The sequence below is a fragment of the Camelus dromedarius genome, chromosome 3, assembly GCF_036321535.1.
Source record: "Camelus dromedarius isolate mCamDro1 chromosome 3, mCamDro1.pat, whole genome shotgun sequence".
Taxonomy (NCBI): Eukaryota; Metazoa; Chordata; class Mammalia; order Artiodactyla; family Camelidae; genus Camelus; species Camelus dromedarius.
The window spans coordinates 106,352,140-106,369,281 of NC_087438.1; the positions used below are offsets into that span (position 1 = coordinate 106,352,140).

Consider the following 17,142-nt stretch of genomic DNA (forward strand, 5'->3'; position numbering starts at 1 on the left):
GAAATATATACAAAATCTTGTGGTAGCTCACAGTGAAAAAAAAATGGGACAATGAATATACATATGTTCATGTATAACTGAAAAATTGTGCTCTACACTGGAATTTGACACAAAATTGTAAAATGACTGCAACTCAAAAAAAATGTTAAAAAAACAAAAAACCTTGTGCATCAAAAAATACTACCAAGAGAGTGAAAAGACAACCCATGGGAGATTGTTAACTCAAATAATAAAGTAAATATTCATGAATTCAGTGACATAAACAAATGATTGAATAAACAAATAAATAGGGGAGGGGCAAATCTTCCTTACAGAAGACTTCCAAATAATAAATGTAGATACTGCTCCTTTCAGGAAGTGGAGTTTAATTCCTCTCCTATTGATTATAGACTGGATTTATGGATTCGCTTCCAAAGAATAAAGCATAGGAAGGCAAAATAGTAACTTTACAAAGACACCACCTTAACCAAATGATCAAGGTTAACATCATGAGTGAATTAAAATTCCTCATATAAAGTGATGAGAAGGGCACTCCCCCTTGTGGTATTTTCACCAAATCCATAACCCCGTCTAAACAGGGATTAAAAGAAAAAGTTTAAACAGAAAGAACATCAGACAAATACAAATTGAGAGAGATTCTACAAAATATCTGACCAGTCCTCTTCAAACATATCAAGATCATGAAAAACAAGGAAAGACTGAGAAATTGTCAGATTGGAGGAGTCTGAGACGACACAACAACTAAATGTAACGTGGTCGCCTGGATGGAATACTGGCACAGAAGAAGGATATTAGAGGGGAAATCCAAATCAAGACTTAATTCAGTTAACAGTATTGTACCAATGTTGATTTCTTAGCTTTGACAAATACACCATAGCTACATAAGATGTAAATGTTAGGGGGAGCTGGGTAAAGAGTACACAGGAACTCGCCACTAACTTTGCAACTTTTCTGTAAATCTAAAGTTTTTTGTTTTTTTGTTTTTTTAAGTTTTAAAACTAAAGGGGGAAAAAATCCCACAAAGAAAACTCCAGGCCCAGATGGCTTCACTGGCAAATTTTATCAAACATGTAAGGAAAAAATAATAGCAATGTTACACAAACTCTTTCAGAATATAAAGGAAGAGGTAACATTTCCAAATATATTTTATAAAGCTAGGAGAAAATTGATGTTACAGAGAAGAAAATTCAACACCATATCTCATATGAACACAGACACAAAAAATAAGTTATATACTTAAATTTATAAATATGTCAATATATGGTTTGTAGATAAATATATGACTGTATTGTGTTATATGGCTTTAAATGGGTCAAGGTGGTCAAAAGGTACAAACTTCCTAGTTGCAAGATAAGTCCTGGGGATGTAATATACAGCATAGTGACCATAGTTAACAATACTGTGCTATAAATTTGAAAGTTGCTGAGAGTAGATCTTAAAAGTTCTCATCACAAGAAAAGGAAATCTAACTATGTAAGGTGATAGATGTTAACTAAATTTATTTTGGTAAGCATGTCATAATATGTACATATATCAAATCATTATGTTGTACACCTTAAACTAATACAATGTTATATGTCAGTTATAGCTCAAAAAAACTGGAAAATACAAAACTAAAAAATTTAAATAAATATATAAAAATAAAATACATTATGGCTAGGTTAGGTGAATCCCAGGAATACAAGCTTGGTTTAACAATTTAAAAATCAATCAGTGTAATTCACTACATTAACATAGTAAAAGAGAAAACCATAGGACACAGAAGAAGCACTGGCAAAATTCAACACAAATTTATGGCGAAAACTCAGAAAAATTTGGAAGGTAAATTCTATCTGATAAAAGGCAGCTACAAAAAAAATCTATAGTTAATTAAGTACTTAAGGGTAAAATACTGAATACTATATACTCTGAAAAGTGGGAAAAAGACAAAGATGTCTACTCTCACCAGTTCTATTTAATATTTTACTCAGGGTCCTAGCCAGTTCAGTAGAGCCACAAAAAGAAGAAAAGGCATGAAGATTGGAAATAAATAAGTAAAATGGTTATTCCCAAATGATGTGATTTATGTAGATCATCACAGGAATCTACAAAAGAACTGCTAGAAGCCCTGAGTGAAGTCAGCAGGGTCACAGGATGCAGGGCTGATATACAAAAATAAAACCTATTGACTTATATTAGCTGCAACAACTGGAAAACAAATTTTTTGAAAGTCCATTTACAATAGCAACAAATCGCAAAATTTTTAGTTATAAATGTAACTAAGGTCGTGCAAGCCCTGTACACTGAAAGTACAAAACACTGCTGACAGTAATTAAAGAAAACTTAATTAACTATACCATGCCCATAGACTGGCAGGCTCAATATTTTCCCCAAATTGATCTATAGATTCAACACAATCCCAATCATAGTCCTGTGTTTTTGTAGAAATCGACAAATTGATTTAAAAGTTGATGTGGAAATACAAAAGACCTAAAGAAGGAAAATCTTTTCAACAATAAATGAAGTCATTAGGGTGGGCCCTAATCCAATGTGACTGGTGTCCTTATAATTAGGGGGAGTTTGGACAGTTATGCACACAGGGACAACATGGTGTGAAGATGAAGGCAGAGGTCAGGGTGATATTTCTACAAGCCAAGGAATGGCAAAGACTGCCAGCAAACGCAGGAAGCTAGGAGAGAAGCATGGAACAGATTCTCACTGTCTGGAAAAGAATTAACCTTGGCAACACCTCAGCCTTGGCATCAACCTCCAGAAAGGTGAGACAATAAATGTCAGCTGTTTAAGCCACCCAGTTTGCAATACTTTGTTATGGCAGCTCTGGCAAACTAACACAGATTTTGGTCTACTAGACAATAAATTAGGCTTCAGTAAAATGAAAAACCTCTGCTCGTCAAAAGGCATCATTAGAGAAGATAATAGGCAGGCCACAGACTCGGAGAAAATATTTGTAAACATATATCTGACAAAGAACTAATTTCTAGGACATATTAAAAAAAAAAAAAAACTCCTGTAACTAGTTAATAAAAAGATACCCAGTAAAAATGGCCAAAATATTTGAGCAGATACTTCACAAAAGATAAATAAATGACCATAAGCATTAGAAAAGGTTCTCAACATATTTGTCATAATAGGAGTGCAAATTAAAAACACAATGAAATACTACTATATATATGACCACCAGAATGGCTAAAATTCAAAAGACTGTTTACACCAAATGTTCATGGTGTTGCAGAACAACTTTTATGCATTGCTGGTGGAAATGTAAAATGGTACAGCCAGTTTGGAAAAAGGTCCAACAGTTACTTTTAAAACTAAACAGGCACCTGCCTCATGACCCAGTAATTGCATTCCAAAATATTTATTCAAAATAAAAACATATTCACGAAAAAAATGTGTAAAAGGATGTTTTCAGCAGTTTTAAGTCATAATAGCAAAAAGTGCATAGGTAAGTGAGGGTATAGTCATACACTGGAATGCTAACTCAACAATAAAATGGAGGAAATTATATTTAATATCATGGCTGATTCTCCAAAGCATCATGTTGCTGTAAAGAAGCCAAACACAAAGAGTTCTGCGGCATGATTCCATTTATATTAAGTTTTAAAATAAGTAAAATAATCTATGGCGGAAAAAATCAGAATAGTAGTTGCCTTTGGAGACTGGCGGGAAATGGGTATTGACTGGGAAGAGCAGGGGGAAATTTTCTGGAGGATAGCAATGTTCTAAATCTTGGCAGGGCTTTGGGCCAGATAGGTGTATACAGCTGTTAAATGTCTTGAGTAGCATACTCAAGAACTGTGCATTTCAATCTATGTAAGTTTTATCTAAAAATTCATAAACAAATATTGAACTTTGGGTAACTATACAAATGCTTACATGTTTAAAGGTGAAGTGTACTGATGTCTTCAATTTATTCTGAAATGCATAAAAATAGATTAACGAATGCATAAAGAAATGGATATGTGATGAAGCAAATACGGCCAGATGTTAATTTTAGGTCTAGCTAGTGGGTACATGATTGTTCACAGTAAAATCCTTTCAGCTTTCCTGTATGTTACAAAATTTTTGTAATAAAATGTTAGGGATAAATACAAAGACTACAGGATCTCTGGGGAGGGCAGTATATTCTAATCTTAGACGTGATCTCATTCTCTACTAGTGTTTCTCAAAGGGTGGTCTTTGCCTCACCAACATAGAACACCTAGGCACTTACTGAGATCCGCTGAAGTTTAAGAACTAATGTTCTATATCCCCATCCTGGAGGATTTTATTCCACACCCAGGGCTTCAGATGCCATCACTTCACGGCTAACTCCCAAATCTTGACCTGTCTTAAGCTCGAATTCTCTTTGGGCTGGTTAATTTCCACAGGCCTGTCTCATAGGTACCTTCAACTCACCAGATCCAATATTGGATTCATTTTCCTATTCCTCCCCCACAATCCCACTCTCCTCCGCAGCATTCTCTATTTTGGGCAAAGACATACTGCCAACCAGCTGACCAAGCCAGATACTTGGAAGGGTAGTGGTGAGGGGAGAAGGATCACCCTGACTCCTCCTCTTTCACCCCCATTTATTTCAGGTCACAACGTCTCACTGATTTGGCTTCCAAAACATGTCACATTTCACTCTCTGCCCCATGGGCCATCACTGCCTTCGTCCCACTGTCATGAGGCTGTACCTTCCAAACCTTCTCCAAGAGGGGAGGAGCTCAAAATATTATAGGCAGTGAGAAGGGTTAGGAGGTGAGCTATTATGAAAACTAGACAGAGGTTATTTGCCCAGGGTCACAGATGGGGGTCGCTGAAGTGAGGATTTCAACTCAGGTAATCTGGCTCAAAAGTCTGCTTAAATCATCATTACTCAGTACAAACAAAAATGGATTTTTTGTGTGTGTGTGATCAGATCTGACTGCGTCTGTTACTAGAGTAACACTAGCTGCTGTTACAGATAAACCCCAAGTCTCAATGGCTTACTGTAACAAAAATCCCTTTTATCACAGTGCTCTCCTTGAAGCAGTGATAGAGGAACCCAGGCTCCTTCCATCGTGTGACTGCCATCTTCCAGGGATCCTCCTCCTGCGCATTCAGCCAGCAGATGGGGAAAGAGCTCACAGGGCTGGGTGGGTGAGATGTTTTTACAGACGAAGTCTGGGAATGGCAAAGTTTACTTTTCGCCAAGTGTACCCCTGGCTGTGTGCCCTAGAGGAAAAGGATATGAAGTTTGGTAAGCACCTGAGTTTTTGCCAAAATCTCATTACTCATAACTCTGATTTACTCAAGACTCATTAAGCATCTATTCTATACTTCAACTTATGCTAGCTTATGCTTCAAAAAAAATACATATTCATAGCCAGGTAGTGCACAAAACTTAGAATCTTTCTCAAAAAGTCAAGAATACACAATTGTATAGTCAATTACACGTGTTTGTATGTATAGGATATAACTGAATTTGGAAATTATTAAAAACGCTTTCCTTCACATTATTATTAACAAACTAGCTAAAAATCTCTTACATGATCAAAAGTAGACACCTCCCAAAAAACTCTACCCAAATGGGTGTCAAAATATTTGAAATTACCTCTACATTGCTTCACATTTGATATTACCAGAAATAAAATCAAATTTATAAGTGCTTCTTGATTTTTTTAATCTTAAAAAAAAAGTCCAAGATAAAGCCCTCTAGAGGAAAACAACAAAAAATTCACCAGAGAAGCTAAAAATAGGGTCAAATGGGGGTATGTCCAGCCCATGAGAATATATTTTAGATAAGTGACATGGGAATTGACTTCGGGAAATAGACTTGTAGGTAAGTTTTTCCTGTTTCCCTTTAAAATGACCTGTATAATACTAGGATAACTTTTCAGAGCTACCATCCATGTGGCAGACTCTGCTGAACGCCTTCTGTTCATTATCTTATTTCAACCCCATAACTAACCTTTGACGTAAGTATTAAAAAGGCTTGGGTCTCTTAGAATGGATAAAGATTAGTATCAAAACAGCCTCAAGCAAAACCTTCAATTTTTATGTAACTTGTTTCTAACTTCCACTGACCTCAAGTTCATCTACAAAGGATAAAGAAAACAGAAGTCTAGAAATAAACCTGTGACAACATTTGGAAAATTGACCCGTTTTAATTTTTTTAAAAACAAAAACACAACATGAAAAAAAATTTTTCCATCTACAACTCAGTTATATCCAAATATTCTAAGACCAGAGTCCCCTGCCCAAAAGCAGAGAATTAAAATGAGTCGCTGAAGACACACAGAGGTGAATGCTGAAGATCAAAGTTCCAGCTGTAGGTCACAAGTCTTCCATACAAACACACTCTAATGTTTTTCCCTTCACAGTTGAAGTGTTTTACAGGAAGTTCCTTAAAATAATTCTATCCCAGACACCAGGTTTCTTCAGTGATACACAGTCCCATGACACTTTTGTTTCCATCTGATTGATAAGAACAAAAAGTAATTTTTACTTTTGTCTTTTTTTGGTAGCATAAAGAAGTAAAATTATCAGCCAGATTCCTTTAGGAATAAATGAGGAAAGAAGTAAGATATGGGCTGCGCTGGGTGCTGGTTTCTACCTGTCTTTCTCAGAGTGTGACTTGAGAAGAGTTAAATCACACTCATGCCACTAAAATGATTAGTACCAGTGATCCTTTTTTAGATGATAGAAAGGAAAACACCCAATGGACATAAAAATGGTCAAAAGTTTTTGTCACTGGGTTTTTTTTTAAACTGCAGGTCAATTTCCCACCCCAACACCCACCCCCAAGAGATACAAAATAAACATATAATCGGGATGGTAACTCCAATGGACATTCCAATTCACCCAGTTGCTTGTTCCCCATAGAGGTAAGGGGAAGAGGCATTAAGTTTTATTAGCAATGTTACGGTAGTAACCAGATGTGTTAACGGCAGCTTATTTGAGGCCCATCAATCCTTTGAACACATGTAGGAAAGCATGGCTGTCGTTCTCCGACTGCCCACATCTGAATACATTCAGCTACCATGAAAACTACAAAGGAAGGGAAAATGTATTTATTTCAAGACTCATTTACTGGGATTTTTAAGTGCCCTCTTTTGCGTAGAGCCATAGTGTGGTGACAATACGCTAGGGGCTGCTGTGTTTCCCGGCATGAGCTCCCATCCTCTGAGGGTCCTGAGAAGGATAGTGGATTGGTCCTGGAGCCCTCATGAAAGGAGGGGGTGGTCCCATTGGGTGGAACATGTGTGGCCCAAAACCTACAGGTGGAGAGAGCAAATTTGTTAGGCTCTTGACAACATTTCAAACCCTTGAATCTTTCTAAGATCAAAACCACCTGAACAGAAATCAAATTGACATGGGGCTTCAGAAAATGTTGGTTCACAAGACTTGCTCAGGGATGTTTACCTGTGTTACTTCCTTGGTTTTAGAAACCTTTCCCTTCGGGTTGACTTAAAAAAAAAACAAAAACCTCCACAGGTCTAAAGGTATTGCTATGATGCCACCATCTGAGCCTCTGCTATGGATCAAACGTGCCAATCCTACCAGACAGGATTCGGTCAGGATTTGGGAGGTGAGACAGAAATCAGGCTGATGGATATCAGACCATGTCATCATTAACCTCAATGCTTTATACTTGAGTCACAGGTGTTCAGAAACCAGGACTTCAAAAAGCATGGGAACTCTGCAGCAGGAGAACCGGCCGGCTACTTGTGGTTTACTTACACTGCTCCACTGGCACTGACAGTGCTACTTAGAGCACTGCTATCCAAACTGCTGGCCCTTGAACTGTTTATTACTGGCCATCAACAAGATAAAGAGCTTGAGTCAAAACGTAATTTCATTACATGACCAAGCACACTATTTAAGTCGTCTGACAACTTTCTGGTAACAAAACTTTCTTAATGAATTTATATTCTGGTACAAGTTCCTTATCTTGCTGCAGGTAGGTAATAAACACCCCGGAGTAACACAGATCCAAAGCCTACAGTTTAAGCAATGGCGTGCTAGGGTATTATTAGGATTTCGTTTAGAACAGGGAACAAATTGATGACAAATCACTGTATTCACAGTAACTCCCATTCTGATTACACGTATACTCAAATTGTTAAGGGAATTGGAGACTTTCCTTAGTGAGCCAGTAGAAAATGGAATACCAGGAATGCCAAAAAATCAGGTTTACTCGTAGACTTCTATGGAGCAGACCCGAAGGACTTAGACACGATAGACGTAATGGTGAGGTGTGAGGACAGGACTTCACAAGGACTTCCCTGGGCTAAGTCAAACCTATTTCCTAAGAAGAAGGATGAGTTACCTGGGGGTGGGGGCGGGGCAATACCAGGGGGAGGTGGCAGGGCAATGTTCACCACGGCTGGAGGACCACTTGGGGGTAGGTTGAAGTAGTTGGCAGAGGCTTCTTCTTCTGCAGCAGGAGGAGGAGGAAGAGCTGAAGAGAAAATAGCCAGTTAGAGTAAAAGACAACTGTGCAGCAGTGTTTTCACCACCCTGAAATCCTAGGAAGCCTGCTGGGAGAACACAGCTGCTGCGAGCCAGAGACTTCGGTCTCTCTTAACACTGGTGGAACATCGAGGCAGTGTGAGCATCTGAAGTTAGTAAGCTACAGGTAGGCAGAAAGTCTGTTCTCACCTCCTGGTAGCCCTGGAACGGGCTCCAGCTTGATTCCGGAGTCTGTGGTTCCATCCTTCTCTTTTTCTTTTCCTCTGGCTGCTTGGGACCTAGGAGACACAGACACACACACACACACCATCATCACTTGGTCCCACTTTCTCTCCCACCTCTGTTTCTCTTGTTTCTTAGTCAAACAGAGTTTCTTCACTCCTTGCCTCCTCTTCAGCAAACACTCTTTCCATAAATGCCAACATGCAGTGGGTAAGAGCAAAGGTTTTGAAGCAAGAAAAGATCTGGGTTCAAAATTCGTGGGAATCACTGTAGGGACTGGAGGAGGAACTCCCATGTGTTGAGCACAGTGCTAAGGAAGTACTCCATGAGGGCCGCTGCCTCTATGAGAGATCTCCCTGGCTCCAAGCTCCATGTTCCATCTTTGACGAATCACGACATTTGACCTGTGTCTCTTATGCAATCATCACTTTCAAACTTAAATTAGCTCTTGTTCTTCACAAGACACCTGGCCAATAGATGACAAAATCTAGGACTAACTTCTTTGTAAACTCTCATGCCACCGTTCATGCCCTAGCATTACACTTGGCCTCTAATAACTGGTCACAAAAAAAATAAACCTTCGAAGGATCAGATTATTACACCCATACCCTGAATGAATTTCCAAAGCAGCATCTTCCCAACTTCCACAGGAATGGAGTGTCAGATAGAAAGAAAAATTATTTTTTAAAGGTCTTTCTGATTTAAGCCTATTCACCAAAAGCTTACTAGTCCCCAGGTAATGCAAAGGTTTCTTGAAAATCTCACTAATGATACTTTAAAATAGTCTAATGCTCACCTTCCCCATTTCACGTTGAGCCTGCGGCCATTGACAATTAACTTATTAAAGGACTTCTCGGCAGCCACTTCTGCAGCCTGCCTAGTGGCAAACTGGATGAAAGCACACTGCTGTCTCTGCACAACAGTGATCGTCCGGATCTCTCCAAACTGGTAGAAATGATTTCTGTAGGGATACAAGTAGAGAAAAACGAGAGTTAACAACACACAGACATTCCCAGGAAGTTGAATATGGATCATTAACTCTTTCACTGATTCACCACAAGGCAGGTGGCACCATGGTGATCTGCCTAATTACCGGCAGGTGGTTCCCTCCATACCTTACACCCTATTGTGGGTGCTGTGTATGAGAGAGGGAAAGAAAAAGAACAAGTAAAGGCTATCAGACACCTCAAGGTTTTCCCCAAGGAGGAAAGGGGGCTCCAGTAGGTTCCTCTAAGGACCTTAAACCTTAGATAAGGGGCTAATAAATTGTACCCCTACGGCTCATGAGCCAAACATGTTAAAAAAAAAATTTTTTTAAGGTTGTAAAAAAAGAAAAGAAAAGAGGAGGTGGAAAAAAGTCTGCCACCCTCTGGGGACTGCCTAGCTCACTTACTAGACAGAGTTTAATGCAAACAGGCTACCAAGGGCAGGTTGTACATAGAAGTTTCTTCTCTACTGTATCCCTTTGCAAGAGGCAATTTCCATCACCATCTGTCGAGATGTCTCATCTAGCCAAGCAAAATATAAGCCAAGAATAATACAAATTTACCAAATACCAATCTCTTTAAAAAGCCAAGTTAAACCCTAAGAGTTCTATCATTGTAAAGCTCTCTCTTCCCTACATAATTAATCATACTTGGATATGTGCCATCTTTAAAAATTCTAATGACTATTAGGTCAAATACAACCCAATGTAATTACTACCAGATGCAAGGATGGAATAAGCACTGCTGATGAATATTACTACCCTGGCGTCATAAAGGGCAACGTCATAAAAATTCCAGTAAGTGACACGTACTAACTGTAGAGTGAACTACAGAAAAATGTACTTTGTACAAAATCATCATGTTTTCCTGTATTTTCATGAAAAAAAAATTTTTCCAGGGCAGCTGAAAGCAAAAAGAATTCAAAAAATTATATTCGCAAACCTCAGATCTGTCTCAGTAATGGTATCGCCCAGACCACCAACATACAACGTGGTGATAGTCTTGTCCTCTGGCGGGTCCAGACGAGGCATTGTTGAAGCCCGCTTTAGAAGTTTATCTGCCACAGGGTCGTTGATTCCGTAGTATCGGTCTTTAATGTTCTGATCAGCAAGGGGGTCATCTGGATCTGTCGGCTTCTCATGTCTATGGTTTAAGAAAGAACAATGCATAAAGATGAAACGAAGGAAAAAAAAATTTACAGGTAGCACCCAACATTAACTACGTAAGTCCCAAATACGTACCCTGAAATGCCCTTTGAACTAGAAACCATGGTCATACTGAAACATAATTATCAGAACAGAGCTAATACCAAGGGATTTACTGTATCACACAAGGACTTGCTGGCCTCCTAAAAGCCACTTAGATGGCCATCTAGGATGGCAGAGTTTCCTTATAAAGAAATGTTTTTGGCACAATCCACTCCAAAACAAAAGGTAACCACAACATGGTTACCCTTCCCTAGGTCAATGGTTCTTAATGTATCTGAGGTACTACATTCCACTGAGAGTCTGATTAAATCTGTGGACCAGGCCCAGAAAAAGTCATAATTTTTTGGTGAGGGTCGGGTTAACCAACCCCAAGGTAAGAATTCCCAATCCAGACGCCTGACAGTCTTGACTCAAACATACTCACATGTTCTTTAGAAGTCTGGCCTTAATCTGACTTCAACTATACATTGAGATTCAAGCCAGTTACACCATGATAGTAAAGACTTAAATCTCAGGTCAAAACTTTTACGGTCAACATGCATACTATACGGCAGAGCAATTTAGTTTCCCAAGGCTTGGTTATAAGTAAAAGTTCCACTGTAAGTAAAGACATCAATTTAATCAAGCTCTTTTAAATGTAATAGTCCTAAGACTTGAGATACACAACATTAGTTGTATAGATTTCTATTTTAAAGCAGAAATAGTTTAAGCCAGCATCTCCCACTTCTTCGTGAGTAATCATGTGAAAGCAAACACTGAAAATGCAGTTCAGCTCTTGCCTGTACGGACACTCCTCTCCTCTCTTACATTCTCCTTTCACCCAGAAAGAGCAAATGTGGGGTCGATTCCTTTTATAGTACGGTGTGGTCCGAGCCAGTTTGAGCAGCATGTCACTGGTGGATGTGGCTTTCCCCAACATGCCAACTGGCCGTGTTCCATCAGAGTTAGAAATCTACAAAGGAACGACACATTCAAAAGATAAATTATACTGACTATGCTAATCCCCTAGGATTCTTTTAACAAGCAAGTGGCAGTGTACCTCTCTCTCCATATTCTGTGTGTAGTACTCTTTGTTGACATCTGACTTTGGCATGTCATCCTTAAAAGACAATCCTGCATCACGAACCTGGATGGGAAGGCCTAGAACAAAGGAGGAAAAGAACTCAGGATGTATTTTAAATCATATCCAAACTGACTACGTACATGGAATATATCATTCTTCCTTTCTCTACTTGCCTATTTGGTACCAGAGGCTTTATTTTAATTCAAAATCTTTAGCACCATCAGGCCAATACTAATACAGAGCATTCTAAGAAATTGTATTAATTCCTGAGTTTTCTTAAAATTGGATGAAATGAATGTTTTAGGAAATCTTTTAGATGAACAAACTTTTATTATAGTCAGTTTTGACCTGTAATTAATAATTCATCTAGCTTTTACTATAACATGATTTATTTAAAATAAATGTAAAAAGTGGATTATTTTTAGGCTTGTCCTACAGACCCTCTAGATTAGTCATAGTCACATAAGGCTCACTGTATTCCAGAAGCAGAACACCTCCTTAACAAACATATAAAAAATATTAAACAATATGTGACCAGGACTCTGATTAGCAGAGTTAACTTTCTGAACTTACAGAAACTCATATTTTCCTTTTCCCTTTAATTTTATTGTATAGTAGAAATTCTTGCTGAGAGAATATTTTTTTCATAAACAAAAAGTCACCTGCAGCTAAAAAGAAAATCACTCCCAAAAGCAGTGAAACAGTACCAATACGGTGTACCAATTCTAACAACACAGTTATACAAAAATCTAAAGAACAATTAGCTTGAGCTTCTGGTAGAGATTGTGGAAAAAAGCTTTGGCTCTAGAAAGAAGCCCAAGGTAAAGAAATTACCTATCACAGCAGTAACACCTTCACCTCACCTTGGCTACAAGGGTATACATGAGAGAGGTTTAGCTCAGTTCTGATTAATCCCCAACTTCTCCTTAAGTTCCTACTGTTGTTCAGAACTCTAAAATAACGTAGTATGGGCCTTGTCTTCCTGGGAAAAGCAAGGCACAGGAGACATTTCAAAGTGGGGTCAGAACCAGAGAAACAGGAGACAAAAAAATCAGTTTGTTGTGTCTAGAGCAGCTACACACTTTCAGACATATTGGACAAGGCAAACATACCATACTCTAGGTCCAAGAGGCAGGTCTGACAGACATTCTTCAATTTACTGCAGGTTTGGCACACTTCAGTCTTCTTGAAACGCATGCGGACCCCAGGGCACCAGCGAAACACTGTGAATGGTCTGGCACAGATCTGGAACACAAAATAAAGTCACAGAGTGTTAATGGTCCTGATCTGAACAATCAGTTCAGGAGATTTAATAGCACTGGGGAATTTAAAGCAACGATTCCCGAATCTAGGGTTTAGAAGAGATTTTAGCAATCATCAAGTCTAAACATGATATGATGTTTCAATCCTTTAAAACACCCTTCCTCAGTAGTTAAAAAATTCACATAGTATAGAAATAAAATATTCAAAAATCAAAGTCCTCCCCACAATAGGGGTCACCACCATTAATAATATATCCCTTCATCTTTTATGGGGTGAATGGGGAGTGTCATATACTCCTCTGAGAATCTTATGACAGCGGTATCCTTCCTCCTTAGCTAAAATGCTCACGTGCACAAACACTTGGGATATACAATCTCAGGGGGCTCAAATCCAACCACAGACACCAACTTAAGAATCTTTACATTAAAGGGCTCATTTTCTTACCCCCACATTAAATAGTTAACGGCCGATGAGTATATAAATGATACATGAAAGTTCGTGTAGCACTCATTTTTATAAAGGACTTCAAAGCTCAGCAAGTTGAAGAGAAAAGGAATGTAAAATTAAATCATTACTCTTTAACATACTTACTTTGCACTCCTTCCCATACTTTTCTTTGGTCTAAAATGGAAAAATACAGAAGAGTTACAGAAAGAAAGAAAAAAGATACAGAAAGAAAAAAACAGATGTCTGCTCCTTCCCTAGACAGGACCCAAGAAATATATCTGGAAATCCCTGGCATCTTCAAGGGATGTGGAGAAGTGGGGGAGCCCACCTTTTTGGGGGTGGGGGGGATATAATCTAATGACCTACAAGTTACAACCTCTTAAGAATCTTATGGATCTAACACAAGATAACTACGTATCTTTACACAACAACAACCCTTAGATTCACATCTGGCTCCCAGTTCCTGCCCAAGAAAAATTTCTTAATGGTTTCCATAGTCCCTAAATTAGGAAGGATGCAGCCAAGGACAGCCCATTTCAGTTTAGTCAGAGATAACCACTATAGACTCATCCTGTGCTGATCCCTTGTATATGGTTAATCAATACCTTTGAGATCGATCACAACACAGCCCTAATCTAATTATTAAATGTTAACTGCTGCTAATTTTACTCTTATTTATAAGGATAGGCGATACCTCACACTAAACAGATTACAAGGTGCTGTGGCCAAAAGGCATTTGATCAGGAGTTGGGAAACCTAGATTTTAGTCCTGGTTCTCCTGATTTGCTGAAATCCCTGGAGTTAGAATATCTGAATTAAAATCCCAGTTCCACTCCTTACTTGCTATATTGAAAAGACATAAACTCTCTTTGCCTTGATTAACAGACCTATCTCCCAGGTAAATGCTCAACGAATATTAGCTATTTTGACTCCTACATCACTGGGCTGTCGCTGAGTTCCAAACAAGCATGACAGTCCTTTGCAAATTCGTCCCACGCTCTGGGTTAGTAAAGGAGCATCATTACTTCTTGGCTAAGAGAAACCCATCAGCGACAGTGTGCAAGTACAACACTGACAGAACACAGACAGTAAGTCCGGTTTCATACGCGATCACTCACCATTCGGATATATGGGTTTTCTCCAAGACACGTCTGGCACAGAATAGGGAAGTCCTGATGAAAATGGGAAATCTGGTTGAAGGCCAGGCTCCGAAGACCCTGCCATTTCAGCCACAGTCGTAGGGCTGGGGGAAGGGGCGAGGAGCGAGGTTGGGGAACCGGGCAAGACAACGGGGTCCAGCACGAACCCGAGGTCCAGCACGGGCCCGGTCGCGGAAGGTGGCGCTGTCTGCACTTCCGGCAAACGACAAAAGACCCGCTCCAAAAGAGTGGAGGGGGCAGGGATGGAAAGGGGGCTGGTCCCGGATCCTGGCTAAACCCCCTCCCTCCAAGCCCCCAGGAGGGCTGCCCTCCAGCCTTCAGCCGTGGCCGAGCTAGGCCGCGGTGCTGGCTTCTCCCCGGAATTCCCTCGGCAGCGCCGCAGCCACGTCGCGGCCAGCCCGCTGGAGGCCTGGCTTCGCCGCCTCTTTCGGTCCTCCTCCGGCCGGCACACTCACCGCATCCTCCCAGTTCTGCCTGTTGTACGTGTTGGAACCCAGAGAGGTCGCCATGTTGAGAGCGTCCGGAGGTAGCCGCAGCTTCCGAGTTGAAAAAGAGGACCGCCACAATCCCGTCAGGCCCTGAGGCCGCCTCCCGGCACGTCGACGTCTTATTTACGCGTCTTATGCGCCCCTGGGGGCGGGGCCTAGTGCGACATGACGTCATCCGCTCGGAATTTCTTCGCTTAACAATTGATGTCCTGGAGCTTCTTTTGAGTTGGTGCCTGCAAGGGGTGAAGAGTCACAAGTACAATTGATTTATTTAAAAATAGAGTGAAAGAATAAAGGAACAAGTAATGAAGAATGGGCTGGGATTAAAATAGCGTTAGCCCTCACTGAGCGCTTATACCAAACGGTGGGGGAACGTCTTGCTGTGACAGAGTCTTAACTCCCAAAATAGCCCCTCTATAGGGTTGCCAGATTTAGCAAGCAAAACCCAGAATGGCTAGTTACATTTAAATTTCAGGTAAACAGTGAACCCTAGTTTAGTATAAATATGTTCCAAACATACGTATACTAAACAGTGACTTGTTTATCTGAAAGTCAAATCTAGCAGGATGTCCTGTATTTTATCTGGCAACCACTACCCTCTAGGCAAGTATGATTGTACCTCCTTTACAGAAGGAAATTGAGGTTTAGAGGAATCAAGCAACTTGCTTCTGGTCATGTAGCTGAAAAAATGGTGAAGCCACAAATCCAAAGAGAGTAGTACTGTTTTTCCAACTTCTGAAATGAAAAGGGTCTTATGGATCAATACATTTATTGTTACAACATTTTTGGAACAACCCACAGCCACTCTGCCAATATTTCATGAATTTCAAGTGTTTTGGTACCACTTTCATAATTTTTCCCATATCCGTAATTTTTGACATGTCTGTCCCCTCATTTCTTAAAAATCAGGTTTAAAGTATAATTTGCGTACAGTAAAATTTTACCCTTTTTAGTTGTACAGTTACAAATTTTTACATATATTTACCACAAGTATACAATAGTTCCATCATCCTGAAAATTTCCCTTGTACTCAGTGAATCCATGATTCTCAACAGTTGGTCCATGGCAACCACTGATCTGTTTTGTCCCCATAGTTTTGCCATTTCCAGAATATCATAAATGGGATCTTATATAGCCTTTTGGATCTGATGTCTTTCTATTGGCATATATTTGAAATCCATCCATATTGTTACATGTATTAGTGATTTGTTCCTTTTTATTGTTGAAAAGTCCATTGTATGGCGGTACCAGGGGGTTAAAAAAATTGTCAGTTAATGGTTATTTAAATTGTTCCAGATTTCAATGAATATAAATATAGCTATTAAAAACATTCACGTACAGGTTGTTGTATAGACATAGGTTTTCATTTTCCGTGTGTAAATACCTAGGAGTGGGATTACTTGATAAAATAGTAAGTATATTTTTCCCTGTATGAGAAGTGCTTGGATTAATCTGAGCGAACTTCGGGCATCTGTGGTTTGTTGTCCTTCCTTGTGTTGTGAAAATTCTTAGGCATTGTCTCTTTAAATATTTTTCTGCCCAGTTTCTTCTCCACCTGGGACTCCAATTACACATTGGACCATTTGATATCATCCCATAGATCTTGAATACTCTATTATTTTCTTTTGGGGGGTTTCAGTTTGGGTAATTTCTATTGACCTGTTTCCAAGATTCTTGATTATTTCCTCAGGCATGACAAGGTCTTCTGATGATCCTGTAAGAGTTATCTTTGATCCTGTGGTTTTTATTTCAATTTGTCTCTTTCTTATAATTTCTACCTCTCTGCCGAAGTCTATTCGTGCATATTATACATATTTTCAACTAGATCTTCAACATGTTAATCAGTTTAAGTCCCTGTCCAATAGT

The 17,142-nt window shown here is 39.4% G+C and overlaps 1 protein-coding gene across 2 annotated transcripts; it reads right to left on the reverse strand.

Annotated features, from left to right (window-relative positions):
• Positions 1-1,045: 1,045 nt before the first annotated feature.
• On the reverse strand, positions 1,046-15,403 carry RBM22 (RNA binding motif protein 22). 2 transcript variants are annotated; one of them, XR_838006.3, is made up of 12 exons: positions 15,244-15,403; positions 14,747-14,800; positions 13,773-13,802; positions 13,031-13,163; positions 11,895-11,995; positions 11,635-11,807; positions 10,590-10,790; positions 9,458-9,622; positions 8,629-8,717; positions 8,297-8,428; positions 7,058-7,241; positions 1,046-5,199 (listed from the first exon to the last, which is right to left on the reverse strand). XR_838006.3 is itself a non-coding variant. In XM_010991156.3 (11 exons), exons 1-11 carry the CDS (start codon positions 15,295-15,297, stop codon positions 7,111-7,113), a joined length of 1,263 nt encoding a protein of 420 aa, XP_010989458.1. In that variant the 5' UTR covers positions 15,298-15,403; the 3' UTR covers positions 6,112-7,110. The 2 variants fall into 2 exon arrangements, 1 of the variants encoding a protein (XP_010989458.1); XM_010991156.3 differs by lacking the exon at positions 1,046-5,199 and having other exon boundaries at positions 6,112-7,241.
• Between the last annotated feature and the right edge of the window lie 1,739 nt (positions 15,404-17,142).